General features: G+C 39.7%; 2 protein-coding genes across 5 annotated transcripts in view; one reads left to right on the top strand and one right to left on the bottom strand.

Annotated features, from left to right (window-relative positions):
- Positions 1 to 2816: 2816 nt before the first annotated feature.
- On the bottom strand, positions 2817 to 20026 carry MFAP3 (microfibril associated protein 3). 2 transcript variants are annotated; one of them, XM_007534378.3, is made up of 3 exons: positions 19766 to 20026; positions 10164 to 10690; positions 2817 to 5382 (listed from the first exon to the last, which is right to left on the bottom strand). In XM_007534378.3, the coding sequence occupies exons 2-3, from the start codon at positions 10441 to 10443 to the stop codon at positions 4589 to 4591; spliced, it is 1074 nt and encodes a 357-aa protein (XP_007534440.1). In that variant the 5' UTR covers positions 10444 to 10690; positions 19766 to 20026; the 3' UTR covers positions 2817 to 4588. The 2 variants fall into 2 exon arrangements, with proteins under 2 accessions (XP_007534440.1, XP_060054026.1); XM_060198043.1 differs by lacking the exon at positions 19766 to 20026 and adding an exon at positions 18534 to 18896.
- The window catches only part of FAM114A2 (family with sequence similarity 114 member A2), a 50274-nt gene continuing 49911 nt past the window's right edge, over positions 19777 to 20139 (top strand). For 2 of the 3 annotated variants that reach the window (XM_060198042.1, XM_060198039.1), the window contains exon 1: positions 19873 to 19989. In XM_060198042.1, coding sequence (XP_060054025.1) covers positions 19962 to 19989 — 28 coding nt within the window. In that variant the 5' untranslated portion in view covers positions 19873 to 19961. Of the gene's footprint in view, positions 19990 to 20139 lie in introns of all 3 variants that reach the window. The other variant, XM_016193095.2, reaches the window with a different exon arrangement.

Below are 20139 nucleotides of genomic sequence, written 5' to 3'. Positions count from 1 at the left end.
GGAGAGTTCATGCCTCAAGGCTGCCTGTGGGGACCAATCTAAGACATGCTGTTGACATGAAGATGAAAGCTAAATGCTAAGGGTAGAGAGGAGTCAAGAATGAGCCAAAGTCCTTGAGTGAGACTTGAGTCCTTCCAGTCCTGGACTTACTGTATTTGCAAAAAAAACATACCTCTTACCTGGTTAAGTTACGATTGGATTTATGTGGTGAATACAACCAAATGCAATCATAATGGAGAAATCCTGAGATGTTTAAGTTCAAATACAACCTGTCCAAGCTGACTCCCTGGATAACCCTTATACTGCAGAGCATGTTTCAGCTAGCAAAGCTTTTCCCTGTACACTACAATATTTATCCTTCATGCTAACTTTGTGAGGTGGGCATTATCAACTGCTTTGCTCAAGGCCAGAGAGATCAGGACCCTTGTACACCTGTCTGGTGGAAGAATAGGACTCTAAGTCCTGAGACCATCTGCTGTATGAGACATGGGCTAGGATGGAGTCTGGCATTCAGTACTGTCTTTTCCCTGTGCCTGTCCCTTGAAATCCTGTTGTCCTATCTTGCTTCCCTGCTTACTGCCCTAGGTCTGTATGTACTTGTGCTTCCACCAGAACTACTTACCACCTGTCAAATCTCTTAATTTTTTTTTTTTTTTTTAAACCAGAGTGCTGCTCAGCTCTGGTTAGTGCTGGGGGCTGAACTTGCAAACCTCCCTCCCAAACTTTACATACTAATTGCCTTCTCTTCAATATGTTCTATATTCTGCTTTTACTCAGTCTCCTGATTTTGCCAGAAGAACATTACTCTAGAAGTGGTAAACTGTAGCATTTAGGGTCAGTGGGGATAATCTGTAGGCAGGACACCCATCTCAGTGTGATTCATGGCATGAAAACACATGGATGCTTAGTAAATATTTATACAACTAATATGGGTAGTCATAGTGAAATCCAATTGAATTCAAATTGACTCCTGCTTATTCCCAGCAATTCCATCACATGAGAATGAATATGCACTATTTTTATTCAGATTTGAACCCAGATAAGTGAGAAAAGTCAACTCAAGGACACAAGTACAGTTAGGATTCATTTTAATGGTGATGTTTATTTAAATATCACCTGAACCACACTACTAATTTATATTGAAAACCTAGGATCTTTGTATACAAAGTTGAGGAGAGGAAAGCTTGTGTGCTTTTACTGGTGACTCATGAAAGATGATAATTACTTGTGCTGTAACTGCTGGTGTGTGGACACAAGGCTAGAACTGGTCGGGTTCTGGGAAATAAAGATATTGTGGTTCTCTGCCATACTGGGGATGTAGTGGACAAAGTCTGACCTGGATAAAAAGACCACAGGCTCTACTGACACTGAACTGAAATGGAAGTAATATGCTTTGCTTTAATTATATGCTAAGTGAAGTGAAGACATCAGGAGCCTCTCTTGGTAATTTCAGGCCAAGATGGTTCAACAATTAACCTATCATAACAGATGCAATTTTGAGGATAGGCTTGAAATCACCTGCAGACTTTTGCTTCTACTAGAACTACTCTTTCCACCTGTTAACTAGCATAATTTTTTTTTTAAACAGATATTAGTTTAAAAATATCTGTTTTCAGCTAGTAAGAATCTGTAAGTGTTTAGCTACTTTTGGTAAACTTATTTCACAAACCCATCATTCTGTAAGAAGAATGAGGTTCATTAAACTACAATACAGAATTTACAAATAAGGTGGTAGAACTGATTCAAATACATTTGACTGGATAAAGTCATTTTCACTAACTATAAAGCCCAGAGAAACAAAAACAAATCAGTTACTCCCAAAAGACTTTTAGACTATAGTTTAAGTGCAAAAGGTTAAGAATTGGGGGGCAGGTGGCAGCATACCTGGTTAAGCGGACATAGTACAAAGCACAAGGACCTGCACAAAAATCCTGGTTTGAGCCCACAGCTCTCCACCTGCAGGGGGAGGTTGCTTCACAAGTGGTGAAGCAAATCTGCAGCTGTCTATCTTTCTCTCCCCCACCCAGCTTCCTCTCCTCTCTCAATTTCTCTCTGTCCTATCCAATAAAAACAAATAAACAAACAAACAAAGACCTCCAGGATCACTGGATTCATAGTGCAGGCACTGAGCCCCAGCCTGGAGGCAAAGAAAAAAAAGTTAAGAATTATATTTGCAAAGTATTAGATACAGACAATATTAAAAATGCAAGTTTCTTCCTTTTAAAAACTAGCCTTATGGGGCCAGGTGGTGGCACACCTGGTTAAGTGCACACAGTACACAAGGACCTGGGTTTAAGCTCCTGGTCCCCACCTGCATGGGAAAAGCTTCACAAGTGATGAAGCAGGGCTGCAGGTGTCTGTTTCTTTCCCTCTCTATCTCTCCATTCCCTCTCAATTTCCCTCTGTCTCTATCCAATAATAAATAAACAGATTAAAAAAAAAAACCCAAAAAACTAGTCTTAGAAAGTTCTGATTAAAACTTGATCTACTTTAATTCTTAATAATGGCATCATGATGCAGAATATTCAAAGTAAACCTATTTGACTATCAAACTAAGTCATTATTGCTTTGAAAACAATTATCCCAGATAGTTTACATTCAATTATTACATAGTATTTCATAAACACACAAAGTCTCCTAGACTTGGACCAATATTATCTTAGGGTTCCAGACACTAATGTACATTATGAGTACATGTAAATTCTCTTTAATGTGGAAGCTATATTCTAATAATGACTTGAAACCTGTCACAATAGAACTGGGATGGAGGCACTATATGAAGATCTGAGGGGGATTTAGGGAGCAGATTTCAGACAGCAGATTCAATTATTTTTAATTTTTCAAGAAAAACTTTTTGGGAAAGAAAAATAAACTGTTTCACAATCTAGGGTTTATTCAAGAGCCCTTGCTCTCATAGCCAAGTATACAAAAACAGTTTTTCCTTAAAGAAATATAGGTCTTTGAACCATGGAAAGCTTTACCTAAGTGATTGGTAGCTTTTGTTTGGCTCTGAAGGTTTCCATGGAAACTGCCTGAGAGAGAAAAGGCAGCATTATCATCTTTATCTGCAATGCCATCTGATAAAACTGTATGTTGATTCATAACAGATAAGCTGGACAAAGGGAGGCATAACTGATCATATTTTATATTTTTTGCCTTTCTCTATTTGAAACCTTGAATTAAAATCCTGATAAAACCTTCTCTGAACATTTCCCTCAGGATCCTATAGTTCAAGTAATGCTTGAATAAACAGAAGCCAAATGAAGAAAGCACCAAATGGAGTTCTAATGCCAAGTTCTTAAAATTATGACACCAAGCTTCCTGTAGCTAAGGAAATTATTCTGAAGAGTATTTACAGTTCCATTGTATCAGATCTCAGTCAGGCAAGAAGTGCTATATTAAGTGTTTATTATACACAGCTGAATCAGGTGGCACCATCCACAATTCTTTTTCTTCTTTACAGTAAGATAATCTGAATGTGTGTGTGTATCTATATATATTACAGTAACACATCACACACCATTACCTTGTTTCAGGTTAGTGTGTCTTAGGCCACAAAAGCAGCCCATATTCAGCCTATATTGAAGTACATAAAAATAAAACAAAATAAATGAAATAAGGAGATATGAAACCTTTAGCACCATATTTAAGACCATGGAAAGCAAGAATGTGACAGAGGTCTACAGAGGAATCTTGCTCTGGCTTCACCTGGTATGGGATCCCAAACATGAATCCTTTTGTAGTTCCAAGCTTGTAAAGCTCAGAGAAATGAAAGTCTGAGAAATCCTATTAGCAGAAATATCAAAACCCATGATTTACCAGCAACAGATGATTTGACATTGTTTCTTATTCCAAAAATACTGAAGACATAATTCCTTAAGAACAAATTGCTCATTTTTGGAGATCAGTTGGGAAATTATTGTCAGTGAATTCAATGATGTCTCAGTAAGTTAAAAAGACATGATAAATATACCCCCAAAGGATCAATTTACTCATGGAAAGCTGTTTACTAATGAACAGTTAGCTTTCTCATATCTGTAATAACAATGTAGATCTGGTTACACTGTAAATGTGCAACCTAGCAAATAATCTATGAGCCAATATATATGCATGTCTCTAATTCACAGGGAGTCTCAGGTTGGTCTTTCCATAAGTAATGGACTGAGAGTTAGAGGAAGGTTTATTTAGAGATGTACTGAAGGTTTGGGTAGTTTAAAGTTAATGAGGAAGACTAGAAACAACTGAAGATATCACATAAAACAAATTCCTCATCGTACTGGTGGGAAAACTGACACTTCAAGATCAGTATGAGTACTAACCATATACTCATGGGGTATTTTTCCCACTGTGTTACTCTCTCAGATTCCTTTAAATCTCAATGTATGTCACTTAATATTAAGTCTGGGGAAAATGACTGAGAATTATCAGATAGGAAAAATGCTGCATTTCCACAAAGACTTTGGCAATGATTTACGCGTTGATGTGCTTAATGGTAACAAGAAAACCCAGTCATCTTTCAGTGAAAATATTATCTCCTGCACAAAACAGGTTTCTTTTCTGAGAGCTGTCTTATAGGTCCTGGGAGAGCTCATAAGGGGCAGTTTTCATATGCCCCATCTCTGTAGATAGAGTTTGATTCAGCAGATCCTGCATCTTCAGGAGGACAGAAATGACTGCTGTCCTGAGAGTCTGTCTCAATGCTTTTGGTCTCTGATTGGAGGTGGACAGAAACTTGAACAGCAATTTCCTGGCCTTGCTCATTCAAAGAACCATCATCTGAATCACCTCCAGGGGACTCACTCCGCCCCATCTCAGAATTGATGACATAGATGCTACTTTGAGCATTCAAGGCAGGTATCTCTTTAACTCTTTCTCCCCTTTCATCAGGGTCATCCATGCGCACAGCCTCAAACATTTCCTCCACAAAGGCACGGCAATTCAGAATAAGTGGTGGAAGAGGGACACTTCTCGCCAGTTCTTCAATATAGCGAGCAAACTCCATGGTCTTAAATTGTGTGACTTTGGCGAGCTCCAGAGTCTTTGCTGAGGTGATGATGGGGATGCGCTTAGCAATCTCAAAGGCCTTCTGAAGCTTCTCAGCCCCTTCGGTTCTGAAGAATTCATTGATTGCCTTCTCAGTTTTGCGAAGATGGCTGCTCATCATGCACAATCGTGTGACATTTAAGATGAGGGTGATTGTAAAGGCAATCAGGCAAACAATCATGTAGTAGATACTCATATCTCCTGAGGTGAAGATAACACGCAGGGTGACAGAGTAGGAGGCATGAATTGGAGAGATGACGATACATGTATAGAGCCCACGGTCATCAAAGGCAACATTGGTGATATTCAGGAAGTTACCAGAAACCAACCATTTTCCACCTGATAATCCAACAGAAACAAAATTACAGCATAAAGAACCTTATTACTAAACGTTATGTGCTCTATAAATAGCCTGTCATGTCCACTTACCTATTAGGCTCTGTTGTTTAATATAACTATGTAAGATGGGTTATTGCTGTTATGTCTAGTTATTTACTAAATAATAACCTAGAACTAAAATAGGGGATTAAGGACTTAATGATTATCACAGCTCCATTTTCACTGCTATATCCATCCATTTCAATGAGACAAGTATGCCTATATAATGCAAAATGACTAGCCTTAAAAGAAAAATACTGGGGGAAGCCCACTGTGCTAATGTTAATTTGTTTTGTTAGAAAGGGTTTGGTGATGATAGTATCTTAACTTTCTGGCAAGAATAACGGAATCAATAAAGTTGCCCTTATGATGCCACATGTTCTATTGTTTCATGCAAGAGATTTCCTTCAAGGAGCACATATACAAAAACAGAAGACTATGAAAAGGAAGGAACACTGCTGTCCAGCCATCTTGATTCAACATGCTTTTCTTTCTTTTTTAATATTTTATTTATTTCAATGAAAGAAATACAGAGAATAGGGGAAAGAGAGAGGGAGAGAGAGAGACACCTACCACAGCACTGTTTAGCTCTGGTTTATGGTAGTGCTTGGGATTGAATCTGGGGCTCAAAGCCTCAGGCATGAAAGCTTTTTGCATAACGATTATGCTATTTCCCTAGCCCTTGAATCCAACATTCTTCAGCAACTTTGCTTTGAGCACAATTGTCACACTTGTAGTAAATCCTCAGTGTACCTTGTGCTTTTAATATGAAGGCCATTCATGTATTGATATACTGAATGGACTATCCTGGGGGTGCAGGTGTGAATCTCAATAACCATAAATGGTAGGAGAGGGAGAGGAGTGGGTAATTGCGAACTGGAACCACCAAGTGTTCATCTTCAATTTTAACATTTGCAATTCTATGGCTCTCAATTATTTTAAGGACACAATAATTACTAAGCACTCTAGATGATTACATCCATTCCCTACCTCCATATTTCCATAGCTTCACCACTTCAACCTTACCTTGTTTTTTTGATAGACAGGCAGATAAAGAGAAGGGGGTAGGCAAAGAGAGACTGTAGCAGTGAAGCTTCCCTCAGTGAAATGGTACTCCCATGTGGTGTCTGGGGCTTGAACATGGGTAATATTCTTGGCAAGGTTGGTGTCCTACATAGTGAGTTATGTTGCTGGCTCTACACCAATTTTCATCATCACTCAAATATACCTAAAATCTACAGTTAACTCAAAAGACATCACTAAATGTAAATACAGGTAAATACCTACAGCTTTGAATATAATCATTATTCTATAAGCTTCTTCTGTTTTGTGAACATGGAGCTATGAAAAGGATGCCCAATGCAACCTGGATATGATAAACTACGCAGACTCCATCCATCAACTACTGAACTATGACCACAATCTAAACTCTCTGGCTCACTTGCTGATAATAGCTCAAGATTTATGAACCTTATACTAAACTGGCATGTTCTTTAACCTCCTCTCACTTGAGATTCATAAAATTTAATATGATTTTCCAGAGCTGCTGCTGAAAGCATCAATGACAAATGTTAGTGGCTTTCAAAGTAAAGGCAAAATAGAAGAATGAAACTGCCTTTCTCTAAGCTGGTTTTGTCCTGACGCAAGCTTTGCTTATGAAAGATCACATGCATTGATGAATGTAAATCTCAGTTGTATTTGCTCATTATTATAGAGACCAAAGGAGGTAAGGGTCTGGTTAGTGGGTCCAAATGTAGCATCCAGGGAGTCGGGTGTTATCGCAGTGGGTTAAGCGCACATGGTGTGAAGTGCAAGGACCAGTGTAAGGATCCTGGTTAGAGCCCCTGGCTCCCTACCTGCAGGGGAGTCGCTTCAAAGACGGTGAAGCAGGTCTGCAGGTGTTTATCTTTCTCTCCATCTCTTTATTCCCCTCCTCGTTCCATTTCTCTCTGTCCTATCTAACAACGACAACATAAATAACAACAATAACTACAACAACAATAAAAAAAGGCAACAAAAGGAAAAAAATAAATATAAAAAAATCAAATGTAGCATCCAAATCATGTTCAAAATAAACAGAAGCTTTTGGGGTACTATTCTACAGATTTTGATTCAGCAGATCTGTATTTTAAAAAAATTTATTCCCTTTTGTTGCCCTTATTGTTTTATTGTTGTAGTTATTATTGTTGTTATTGATGTTGTGTTGGCTAGGACAGAGAGAAATGGAGAAAAGAGGGGAAGACAGAGAGGGGGAGAGAAAGACAGACACCTATAGACCTGTTTCACCACTTGTGAAGTGACTCCCTTGCAGGTGGGGAGCCAGGGGCTTGAGCTGGGATCCTTATACCAGTCCTTGTGCTTTGCGCCACGTGTGCTTAACCCACTGTGCTACCACCCGACTCCCAGTAGATCTGTATTTTATGAACCACATCACAAATACTCTTCCTGTTAACAATTCAAATTCTTCAATCTCTTGGGGACAGTTACTCAGTTTGCGGAATGTTAGAAAGAGGTCCCATTTATTTCCTTTTCTATTTCCCACTCTGATATGAATAACTAAATATTCTTGATATTCTAGGAGGTTAGACCATTTCCCTAGCAAAAAGATAAAAGAGACCTTTTGAATGTGTAGCTTGTGGGGGTCAGGCAGTGGCACACTAGTTGAGCACACACATTATATGCTCAAGGATCCAGGTTCAAGTACCTGGCTCCACCTATAGGAGGGAAGCTTCACAAGTGGTAAAGCAGTGCTACAGGTATCTCTTTCTCTATCCTCCTCTATCTCTCACTTTTCAATGCCTCTCTGTTGCACCAAGTAATAGATATATTGTATAGCTTGTGAGGATCCCACATTTTAATCTTTTTAAAAAAATTTTATATTTATTTATCCCCTTTTGTTGCCCTTGTTGTTTAATTGTTGTTATTGATGTTGTTGTTGTTGGATAAGATAGAGAGAAATGGAGAGAGGAGGGGAAGACAGACGGGGAGAGAAAGAGAGAGACACCTGCAGACCTGCTTCACAACTTGTGAATCGGCTCTTGTGAAGCCCTGCAGGTGGGAGCGGGGGGCTCAAACCAGGATCCTTAGCCAGCTGGTCCTTGTGCTTTGCACCACATGCATTTAACCCGCTGCACTATTGCACGATTTCCCCACATTGTAATCTTTATCTTACTGGTTTTTCTTTTTTTACCTCTAGGGTTATTGCTGGGGCTCAGTATCAGCACTTTGTTTCCACTGCTTCTGGTGGCCACTTTTTCCATTTTATTGGACAGGACAGAGAGAAAGTGACAGAGGAGGAGGAGATAGAGAGGGAGAGAAAGACAGACACCTGCAGACCTGCTTCACCACTTGTGAAGTGTCTCCCCTGCAAGTGGTGAGCCTAAGGCTTGAACCTAGATCCTTCTGCAGGTCCTTGCACTTAGTATTATGTGTGCTTAACTAAGTGCACCACCACCCGGCCCTCTCTTTTTAATTTTTATTTTAAAGAACAAATTTTTTCTTTTTTATTTGATAAGACAGAGAGAAATTGAGAGGAAAGGGGTTATAGAGGGAGAGACAGACACCTGAAACACTGCTTCACAACTTGGGAAGCTTCCTCCCTGCAGGTAGGGGCTGGAGGGTTGAACCCAGGTCCTTGTGTAAAATGTGTGTGCTGAAGCAGGCACACCATCGCATTGCACCCAACTTAATGATTTTTAAGGTGATTTCTTTTTGAGATGTTAGCAGTTTTTAAAAAAGATCTAGCAAAACACTCCTTAAGGAGACAGTACCCTAATATGCAACATCAAATTAATGTCTGTTAAACTGTATACTCTCATCACATTATTATGTTTGTGTAATTCTTAAGACTGAAAGTTAAAATACACAAACTCATGTGTTTCCATATAAATTAAATAGAACAAAAAATATCAAGTTGCTTAGTGAGTTCCTTTCTGTGCCCTCCTCAGAGCTAATGGGTTAAAGAATAGAAAAGCTATCAGGGGAGGGGATGGGATACAGAGCTCTGGTGGTGGGAATTGTAAATCTCTTATCCTATGGTCTTGTCAATGTTTCCATTTTATAAATAAATAAATTATTAAAAATTTATGTACAGATCTGTAATCAACATTTTCTCTAACATTTTTGAACAAAACTCAAAAGTACATGACAAACTTAACTTAAAGTCCAACCAAAATCTCTTGAGTAATACTACAGTATAGAAGAATACTAGGAAGTTGGGCAGTAGCGCAGGTGGCGCAAAGTGCAAGGACCCAAAGTGTAAGGATCCTGGTTCAAGCCCCAGGCTCCCACCTGCAGGGGGGTAGCTTCTCAGGCGGTGAAGCAGGTCTGCAGGTGTCTTTCTCTCCCCGTCTTCCCCTCCTCTCTTCATTTCTCCCTATCCTATCCAACAATGACGACATCAATAACAACAACAACTACAACAACAATAAAAAACAAGGGCAACAAAAGGAAAAATAAATAAATAAATCTTTAAAAATATTTTTTTTTAAAAAAAAAAAGAATACTGACCCTGGAGTTCTGAAGTACACAGCTTAGACACCGTATGTGGCTCCTTAGATTATTTTAGCTTTTAAGGAAGAAATTAACTTACCAATAGAAATTATTTTGCCTTTTCCTAATAAGTATAAATAAGCTAGCAACTTATCTTTGAAGAGATTTCTAATAGGTCAAGCCATACAATCAAGATGGTAGAGATGAAAAGAAATTAATCATCTCAATTAATTATACCCTAGTATAGTTACCTCTGCCTCCGTCATCCAGTTGCTGGCCTTTTGAGTTGTACCAATGGACATCTTCAAAGTGGTTAACTTCTAGAAGACACTTAATTGAAACACTTGTTCCCTCTTTGGCTATAATGAGGTCACCTGCTGGTAGTTCAAATCTTGGGGAAAATGAACTATTGAATGAACTCTGATTTGCTCTTATTGGATCCACTTCATTGATGCCTACATCTTCCAGAAGAAAAGCAGCTGGCACAATGGCACTCACCACTAAAGTAAGTAAGTAACAATGTGGCTTCATGGAAAAATCAGGAAAATATCTTGTTTGGATATGCAGATGTCAAAAGCTTCTGTACTATATAACAAAAGCACAGTGGATAATTTATTGCTTTTCCAAAAAAAAAAAAAAAAAGGTGTTGAACTTTCAAAAAAAAGTAAATTCAGGTGTATTTGGCAGGCAAGAGTTCTACCACTGAACCACCAATGCAACCATGAGATTCAGGTGTATTTGAAGCCTTCAAGATGAAAAGATGTAAGTGGAGATCAATCTGAAAAAAGTACAGAAATAAGGTATGATCAATGAAGATTCATATATGGTGGAATTTTATGATCTAGAGATGAATAGGTATGAAATTGGTGAGACTACTACCAACATAAGACAGTGAAAATAGAGAAAGGCGACCTAAAAACATCACAGAGACAGTCGAAGGAGCAGTGAATTGGGAAATGGCAAACCTAGATTCTTTTCCCAGCTCTGCTACTAACTAGTTGTACAATCTTGGCAAGTAGCATTCTCTGAGCCTGTTCTCATCTGTCATAGGAAGAACGAGACGAGACAATCTCTAAGGACTCTTTCAATTATAAAATGCTATGACTATTTCACTCTGACAAATTGTATGCAACAGGGAGCCAATGAACGCTAAAATATTTAGCTTAATGATCTTTTATTTCAACCTGCACCATTACCATCTGTTGTTCTATCAATAATGTAAACAACTGGTACAGAATAATCATAATCAAATTTGAGTAATTCAAGTACACAGATATAAGAAATAAATAATGCAGGGGCACATCAGGTAGTTTTTCTGTTTTAACATTAGAAAGAAAAAGGCGGGGGGGCAGGTGGTAGCACACCTGGTTAACAGCACACATTACTGGATTCAAAGCTCCCCATCTGCAAGAGGAAAGCTTCATGAATGGTGAAGTAAGTACTATATATCTCCCATTCTCCATTTCAATTTCTCTCTGTCCTATCAAATAAAGAAAAAAAAAAAGCATTATTATGTATATGTAAAGTTGCTGGCCATGGGAGCGACAGAACCTCCTTTATGAGCACTGTGAGACAAAAGAATTTTTCTTTGACAGTTTCTTCAATATCGAGGCAAAACTTTGTAAAAAATACCAAAATTATAGTATAAAGTCTAAAACTTTAGCTAAGAGAAGAACTGACATCTTAAGTGTCTAGTTGGAGGAAAGCAAATATAAACTAAAGGGAAATAATGCAGTCAAATTTAAAAACAAAAGTAAAATACTTTGCATCATATATGCCAGAACTGAGCAGTACTCTGGCCTTTCTTTCATAAAAACAATCTTTCTTCTTTTCCTTCTCCTTCAAGATTTTATTCATTTATTTATCAATGAGAGAGAGAGAGAGACAGAATGAGAATGAACACACAAGCCAGACATCATTCTGGTATATGTTCTGCCAGGGATTGAATTTGGGACCTCATGCTTTAAAGTCCAACAATTTATCCACTACGCCATCTCCCAGACCACTTTTTATTTTTTGCCTCTAGGGTTATTGCTGGGGTTGCAATTCATGGGCCTGCACCACAAATCCACTGCTCCTGGGGGCTATTTTTCCCCCATTTAGTTGCCCTTGTTGTTTCATGGTTGTTGTGGTTATAATAATAATTATTATTATTGTTACTGATGTCTTTGTTGTTGGATAGGACAGAGAGAAACCGAGAGAGGAGAGGAAGACAGGGGGAGAGAAAGACAGACACCTGCAGACCTGCTTTACCGCTTGCAAAGGGACCCCCCTGCAGGTAGGGAGCTGGGGGCTCCAACTGGGATCCTTATGCCAGTCCTTGTGCTTCGCACCATGTGTGCTTAACATGCTGCACTACACCCTGACTCTCCCTTTTTTTCTTTTTAAAGCAGTAAACACCTCAGTGTCAGAGTCTATGTTATTATAACAACCTTTGGATAATTTGATTCCATTTTTAAATCACTGACTTTCTTTTTTTTATTATTGTTGTTGTTATTGATGTCATTGTTGGATAGGATAGAAAGAAATGAGAGGAGGGGAAGATGGGGAGAGAAAGATAAGACACCTGACTTTCAAAGAAAAATTAAACTTCTCTTTCTATAAAATGTAAGATGAAGTACCTTTCTTTACTTCTAATAAAGACTCAAGATAATTAGTTTTGGAAGTGACATTTACTCTCCTTTTTGAAGGCTACTTGATTATAACATAAATAACAATCATTGTATTTTGTCATTAAATACCTCTAAATCTGAATTATAACAAATGTTGCTTAATTTTCATTAGCCCTTGAAAAGATGGTAAAACGATGACAATAATGTTCTGTATCTTTAAAATTCAAGGATGGCTTTTTTAGCTCAAAATGAACTTTGGATTTTGTTATACACAGCAGACTGAACATATATTTATTTCCACTTTTTCCCCTGACTCCCACCAAAACAACATGAAAGAAAACAAAGAAATTGGGTGCTGGGAGGGATTTTAGAAATGATCTGATCTAACTTATTCCTATCACGGTAACTTGCACTTAAGACTGTTAGGGACTGGTATGGAATCAGTGAAAGGAATAGTTGTTCAATTAACAGAGGAGAGAAAGACACCCGCAGACCTGTTTCACTGTTGTGAAGTGATCCCCCTGCAAGTGGGGAGCTGGGGGCTCTAACCAGGATCCTTACACCATGCTTCATGCCATGTGCACTTAACCCACTTCACTACCTACTGCCCAGCCCCCCAATATCTCATTTCTTATCTGTTATCTTCTTTCCTCCCCCACCACTGATTTTAGAACCACCATTTCAGATCAGAAGTATATAATTCAACAGTATTTATTGCATACCTACTCTATTCTAAATTATTATATTACACAAACTGTCTAACTTCACTGAGTTGATTCTGCCAAGGACAAACTGAATATATGTGTAAAATATGCTAACGCCACACAAGTCTTGAAGCTCCTGAAGAACAACCAACATGTGGAGTGAACCTCATATCAGAAGACCCCTGAGAAAGTGAGCTGAACATTGGGGTTAGAGGCTAAACACAAGTGGAGAATGGAAGAGAAGTGTTCTAGGTGAAGAGACAGGAAATAGGGGAAAGCAGAGGAGGCCAGGAGGGTCAAAGAAAAAACACACATCCGGGAGTCGGGCAGTAGTGCAGTGGGTTAAGCGCAGGTGGCGTAAAGTGCAAGGACCGGCATAAGGATCCTGGTTCGAGCCTCTGGCTCCCCACCTGCAGGGGAGTCGCTTCACAGGCGGTGAAGGAGGTCTGCAGGTGTCTATCTTTCTCTCCCCTTCTCTGTCTTCCCCTCCCGTCTCCATTTCTCTCTGTCCTATCCAACAACAACAACATCAATCATAACTACAACAATAAAACAACAAGGGCAACAAAAAGGGAATAAATAATAAATAAATATTAAAAAAAAAAGAAAAAACACACATCCACACTACAGTACACAAGGACCCAGGTTTAAACCCTTGCTCCCTGTTTGCAAGGGGAAAAAGTTTCACAAGCAGTGAAAAAGTGCTGCAGGTTTCTTTCTCTCTCTATCCCAATTTCTGTCTATATAAATAAAAGACACAAGTTATGGTGATGAATAGTCATGGTCAAAGTGCTGGGTCTGAGTCTTGATTCTTCAGGGGACTGGTCAGAGCCAATGGCAAAGCTGAGTGACACTGGGAATCTGACTGGTGAGAGTAATGGTTCATCTGTAATGTGTGTGGAGGTGGAGGTGGTGGTGGTGGTGGTGGTGGTGGTGGTATTCCTCTAGATCAAGACAACTAGCCTAGTAAACATGAAAAATAGACAAAAAGTACTTAGCCTCCTGCTTTGAGATTACAGGGGCTGTGGAGGGTGAAAAGACTCAACAGAAAAAGGCTGCAGGGCAAGCAGTATCTTGGTAGTGTTACTGTTGCGTGGTAACTCTTTCCCATACTTCTCTCAAGGTCTGGTTCTTTCTCCCACATGACACTGAGCATAAGAGGATGTAGGTTGGTTTTCCTGATGCTTGGGCACCACCTCCATTACTGGAGTCACTGAGTTCTGGTGCATGCTTTCTCATCTAGAGCCTTGTAGTTCACTCATTCGGTCTGGCCCTAAAGCAACCTCAGGTGAGACTTGAAATTTAATAAATATAGGAGACTTTTTCACAGCAACATCAAGTTAATTTTTAAGTTGATTATTTTAGATGATCCACAAATGATGCTATAAATACCCAAACAACCCTTGGAAGAAGATTCCCTACCCAATTCTAGACAACCAACTCCATTCCATCTATAGGCCACTTATACTTAGGGACTATATTTTATACCCTTGAGTCTGTGGTAGAGAGTCTCAGCCTTCTTCCCCTTTGTGAGCCCTGCCTGTATCTTCACGACCCAGGAGGAAGTCAATACAGTAGTAGAGTAACACAGGGGCCTATGGCAGTCAGATCTACATCACATATAAAGAGAAGCAGGACAAGAGGGATGAAGAAGGGGAAAAAAGGTGTGAGAAAGAAAGGAGGTAATAGGGTTAGTTAGAGGTGAGGTGGGAAGAGGAACATAGGAGAAATCTTTATAGGTTGCTCTGGATCCTTTAGAATTCTATTTCCTTACTTCACTATGACTTTTTTTTCTTCAAAAACCCACAAAAATGAAAATTGGGTGTGAAAATAAAAGAAATGGGAAAATGGTCTAGGGAGGTTGGGCGGTGGTTCATCTGGCTGAGCACACTTTACAATGTGCAAGGGTCCAGGTTTAAGTCCCCCAGTCCCCACCTGCAGGGGCAAACTTTAAGAGTCTTGAAGCAGTGCTGCAGGCATCTCTCTCTCTCCTCTTTCAATCTCTGTTTATTACTATCAAAATAAATAAATACATTTGAAAAAAAAATTTTAGACAAGAGAAAGAAAACTAAGCTCAAAGTGAATAAACTGTGGCTATTGCTATGGTTACCAGGCAGTTGCCATCATGGTCTTCCTGCACTATCCTCTTAATACACTGGAGTGTGGTCCACAAACTGCCCATGTGACCAAGACTGACAGTACCTATTCTATATAGACACAGCCATGGTCTCTACCAAAAGCTTAGAGAAAACAAGACAGGGTATAGAAAATATTATAAATACCACTCAAAGGTGGCAGAAATAACTCGGGACACTGGTTTTATGCTGAGAGCAATACACTAAGCAGTAACCTTAGATGTTCATTCAGTAAAGGCTGACTAAGTATGGCACCTCACACTCCTAATATTCTCAACACACAGGATGTCTGAACTAGCTGACCCATTTGAGATAAGATCCATTTGAGAATAAGAAGCTGTGCAGCAACTAGGAGAGAAAGCCCTGCAAAAATATGTGTTCCAGAAGGTAACAGAAGCAGAAAACAGAGTATATAGGAAGAAATTATCCTTGGGATCAGGATACCCTTATCTTCTCACAGTACATACATTTTCACTTAAGTTTGTGTGATTGGGTTTCTGCTATTTTCCACAAAACAACATTGACTATGACCTTATACTATAATCTGGACTTTTAAACTACTCAGCTTAAATAGGTACCTATCATTTGCAAGATGAAGTACTTACTGTTCCTGCAAAGGCTATATAAGTTAATCAGGAAACTGTCCTAGTTGCTCAGGAATTTGCAAACTACCCTGAAAATCAGGGGCAGAAATGGCCATCTACGTATAAGTCAGTGTAAGGAGAATAGACAAGAAGTATAATTGTGCTACGCACACAGAGAAAGGAGGGCTTCATGAATTTTGGATTGTAGTGCAGTCCTATTTCTTCAGTATTACTAAGAATAACAGAAAAATAGAATACCAAGTTTCATTTGACTTCTTTTTTATCTTGTAGGTACAGTAACATGTAAGCTTTTCTAAGATCATAACTTATCAGATATGTAGATATTTTTTATAATAGAACCATTCTGAATATTGGTTACATTATTAAAAGTGCCTAGGCTGCCATCCCTAACAGATTGTCCTATTGCTTGTTGTTGTTGCCAATTTACTGAGAGAAGAAATATTTCCTTTCTGTTCCAATTCTCAACAGAAGTAAATAAGGAAGTAACGGGCTGATTTCGGTTCTTGTGGTTCAAAATGTTAAGTTGGCTGAGGAAACTGCTGTTTGGAGAAATAGTTCTGGACTAACCCAAAAGGGGGAGAAACAGTGATGGCCAGATCATACTGGTTTTTACTCCAAGTATACTGGACTATAAATGCTACATTTCCCCAAGTTAAATGTGTTATAGGCTATATTTATAGCTCATCCACTCTTTTTTGCTGGCACACAAATGGTCAAAGTGGAATTTTCAGAACTGGCAAGGGAGAAAAAAGCAAATGAGAATCAGATTGTTCACATTTCTTCATCCTTTATAAAGAACAAACCATAAAGTTGTTCTGCTTATATTCAAGCATTACTATATGGATTGTAACATAAGAAGGCTAGTAATATTCAAACATATCACCATTCTGAGGGCTGTTAATTTAAAAGTTTCTTATTAGAATAGTGCACAGGATCTCCAAATTATCTTGGAAGCATCACACACTTCATAATTGGTGATTGCATTCTCAGTTCAACTTTTAATATATTCCCAGGGACATTGAGAATGCATCTTCTATATTTATTGGAGTTTTGCTATAAATTCTGACTTATTTTATTATATCTGTGACTTTTATCCTTTTGGTCATAAACATCTGCTGAAGCTATTGGGCATAAGTGACAAAGACACTGATATAACAGGTTTAGATTTATAATCTCTTTACCAGTTTCTTTCCTTTATAGTCTGAAAATTCCCTAGTTTTTCTGTCAGTAAAACTGAAACAGAATTCTATGCTCTTATCTTAGATCTACTTAGCCAGCATATACTATAGTTTGGGTAATAGCCACAAACAGTGCAGTTCTTTTTTTTTTTTTTTTTTAAAGAATTTATTTATTTATTTATTTATTCATGAGAAAGATAGGCAGAGAGAGAAAGAACCAGATATCACTCTGGTACATGTGCTGCCGGGGCTTGAACTCAGGACCTCATGGTTGAGAATCCAGTGCTTTATCCACTGCACCACCTCCTGGACCACAACAGTGCAATTCTTAACAGTTCTGCAAGATCCATTATGGGCTCACTAGGGCCCAATGAAGCATGGATTACAGATCTAGTGTGCCTGGTCCTATCCCTGGTGAAGCTGTGGTCTGGAGGGATCTTAGTTTTCACATCTATTGAACAAGGCTATGAACAGCAACCACTTCACAGGGTAGTTGTATTAGGTGAACTAACTTAAGTACTTCATAAAAACATGCTATTGCTATTATTGTTCCATCTTAACTGACTGTTTATCAGTTAAGTCCTACTGTCACTACCTTGTGTCAAAGTCATCTGACCTGACAACTTTATTCTCCTTTTAATTTCTAAACAGGTCTCCTTAACTTTAAGGACATTCTTTTGATGTTCCAAATACAACCACTTTCATAACTGGCCCTAAATGCAATCTAAGCAAGTCTAAGTGAAGGTAATTTTTTAAATCTAGTGCCCAGGAGATAGGTTTCACATTCCAGTCTGGTGTTCATAGTTCCCCAGGACAGATTCAGCTGCAGAAACAATCAGACGAAGCCCAGCAAGGCCTCCACACACATTAATTGCTTGCTGGAGGTGTGAATGGATTTAGTCAATCAAGTCTGGTTCAGCTGCATCTCTGGCATCTATCAGCTGTGATCTCTAGAGGGACTTATATTCCTCAACTAGAGGTTGATTATCATTTTTCTCTTGCTTAAATCCTTTAACAGTCTAAGCTTCCCAGTCATGGCTCAAAGTCTTAATTACACTTGTTTTATTTTCTCTGAATAATTTTTCATTTTCAACTTTTGGCTCTTATTCTTTTTACTTGGAGTTTACTGTCTACCAGTATCATATTGTGAGAATTCTTGCTACAATATACAACTCAAAAATTTCATCTTATTCAAGAAGCCTACTACTCATGAAGCCCCAGGCGTGACTCTACCTATTTCAGATTAGGTTTTTTTTTAAATCTGTCAGTTCTCTTACACTCTGGGAGGACTCAATGGTAAGTTACTAGTTTGGGGATCAGGTAGTGGTGTAACTCAGAGCATGCACCACCATGTACAAAAACTGGAGTACAAATCCCCAGTCCCCACCTGCAGTGAGGAAGCTTCACAAGTGGTGAAGAAGGGCTGCAGGTATCTCTTCCTCTTTCTCCTCCTACTTCTAACTTTATCATAATAAAAAATAAAAATAAAAGTTTAAAAGGAAAATGGCTTCTAGGAGTGATGGACTCATTGTGAAGGCATAGAACCCCAGTGATGATCTGGTGGCAAAATTAATATAAGACTTGCATGTCTGAAGCTCTAAAGTCACAGATTCAATCCCAGGAAGCACCATAAGCCAGAGTTGAGCAATGCTGTGGCAAAAACAAACAAAAACAAAACAAACAAAAACCTAACATTGATGGCGCCTCTTTTCTACCAGCCCCCAAACTGTGAGCTTACAGATGATAGAGTCTAAAACCCTTTGCAATCCTTGGCAAAGTATTAGATTTGACACTTGGAATTCAGATACTCTTCAATTTTGTCAAAAAGGCACTTGCTAGACCACTTCTTAGTGCCTTTTCCAAGTTCCGGCCTTTGGAAACACGTCAAAATAAATTTTTTTAATCTGATGGTGGGAATTGTATCCCTTTTACCCTACAGTCTTGTTAGTCATTAGTAAATCACTAATAAATTTTTTAAAAAGAATTTTAAGTGGGCAGGCAAAACACTAAGAGTCTCTACTGCTTTTCTGACTGTCAGTCTGGGTTTTATGTATTTTCACCGATCAAAGGCAATTGAAGGGGCGCATCTTTCTGAGGAGGCAACAGGAGTTATCTTAAAAGCCATAAATCAGAGCATGTCACTCTTCAGCATAGACACCTCCCATTTGCATTGCATTTTCAAATACAAGTCAAACTCTTTGTCCTAGGTTCATAGACTCCGTATGATTTGGCTCGTCTTAAGTCTCTGGCCTTATCTCCCTCTCGCTGCTTCAGTCAGAGACCTGGTTTCCTTCAGTCCTCTGACCATGAGAGGCGGGTTCCTGTCCCTTCGGACTTGCTACTCCTCCTCCTTGATGCTCACTGCGGGTCCGCTGTCCGTCCCCATAGTCTTTTTAATTGAGCCCTCACAGCCCAGAGAGTGCTCGCTCTGGCCGCGCCCTGGGGGAGACCCGAGCAGCCCGCAACGGGTCGCGCGCAGCCAGCGCTTAGTGAGCACGGGAGGCCCAACTTCTGCAACCGGGCCACCTCTGCGGGATCTCGAGCTCTTGGTTGCGACCGACCCGCCAGATCGAACCCCAACCCATCGCCTCAGCACCTCCCTGACGATCCCTCACTTACCCGAGCAGCGCCAAAACCCTTCCGTCCAGAGAGGCTCTCAACCCGGAAGTTCTTGAGGCAGCCGCGACGGCTCCGCACTGAGGGATTACTTCCGGGGCGGCGGGAAGCTTGCTCCTGAAAGGCTGTGGCGGCGTACGTGAGGTGGGAAACTGGAACTCCTCGGGTCTCTCGGGATGGAACAGACGACTGTGTGTGAATGTGGGCGACCGCCTTCAGGCTGCGAGGTTTGGGGGGCGGAGGGAACGGGGGGAGGTATATCTGGCGCGGGATGCGGAGAAGCAAGGCGCCCAGTCGCTGCACCCCCCCGCCCCGCCCCGAGCGAGCGGGAGGGGTTCCATGGGGTCGCTTCAGGGGGCTGAGGGGAGGCTCGGATA

Source organism: Erinaceus europaeus, chromosome 9 (genome assembly GCF_950295315.1).
Source record: "Erinaceus europaeus chromosome 9, mEriEur2.1, whole genome shotgun sequence".
NCBI lineage: Eukaryota > Metazoa > Chordata > Mammalia > Eulipotyphla > Erinaceidae > Erinaceus > Erinaceus europaeus.
This window is presented reverse-complemented; position numbering and strand designations above follow the sequence as displayed.

Excerpts from the sequence above, each read along its gene's own strand:
- MFAP3 (XM_007534378.3), bottom strand. The coding sequence starts at position 10,443 with ATGAAGCCACATTGTTACTTACTTACTTTAGTGGTGAGTGCCATTGTG. Across the intron at positions 5,383-10,163 it reads ACTGGATGACGGAGGCAGAG|GTGGAAAATGGTTGGTTTCT; the intron begins GTAACTATACTA and ends TTGGATTATCAG.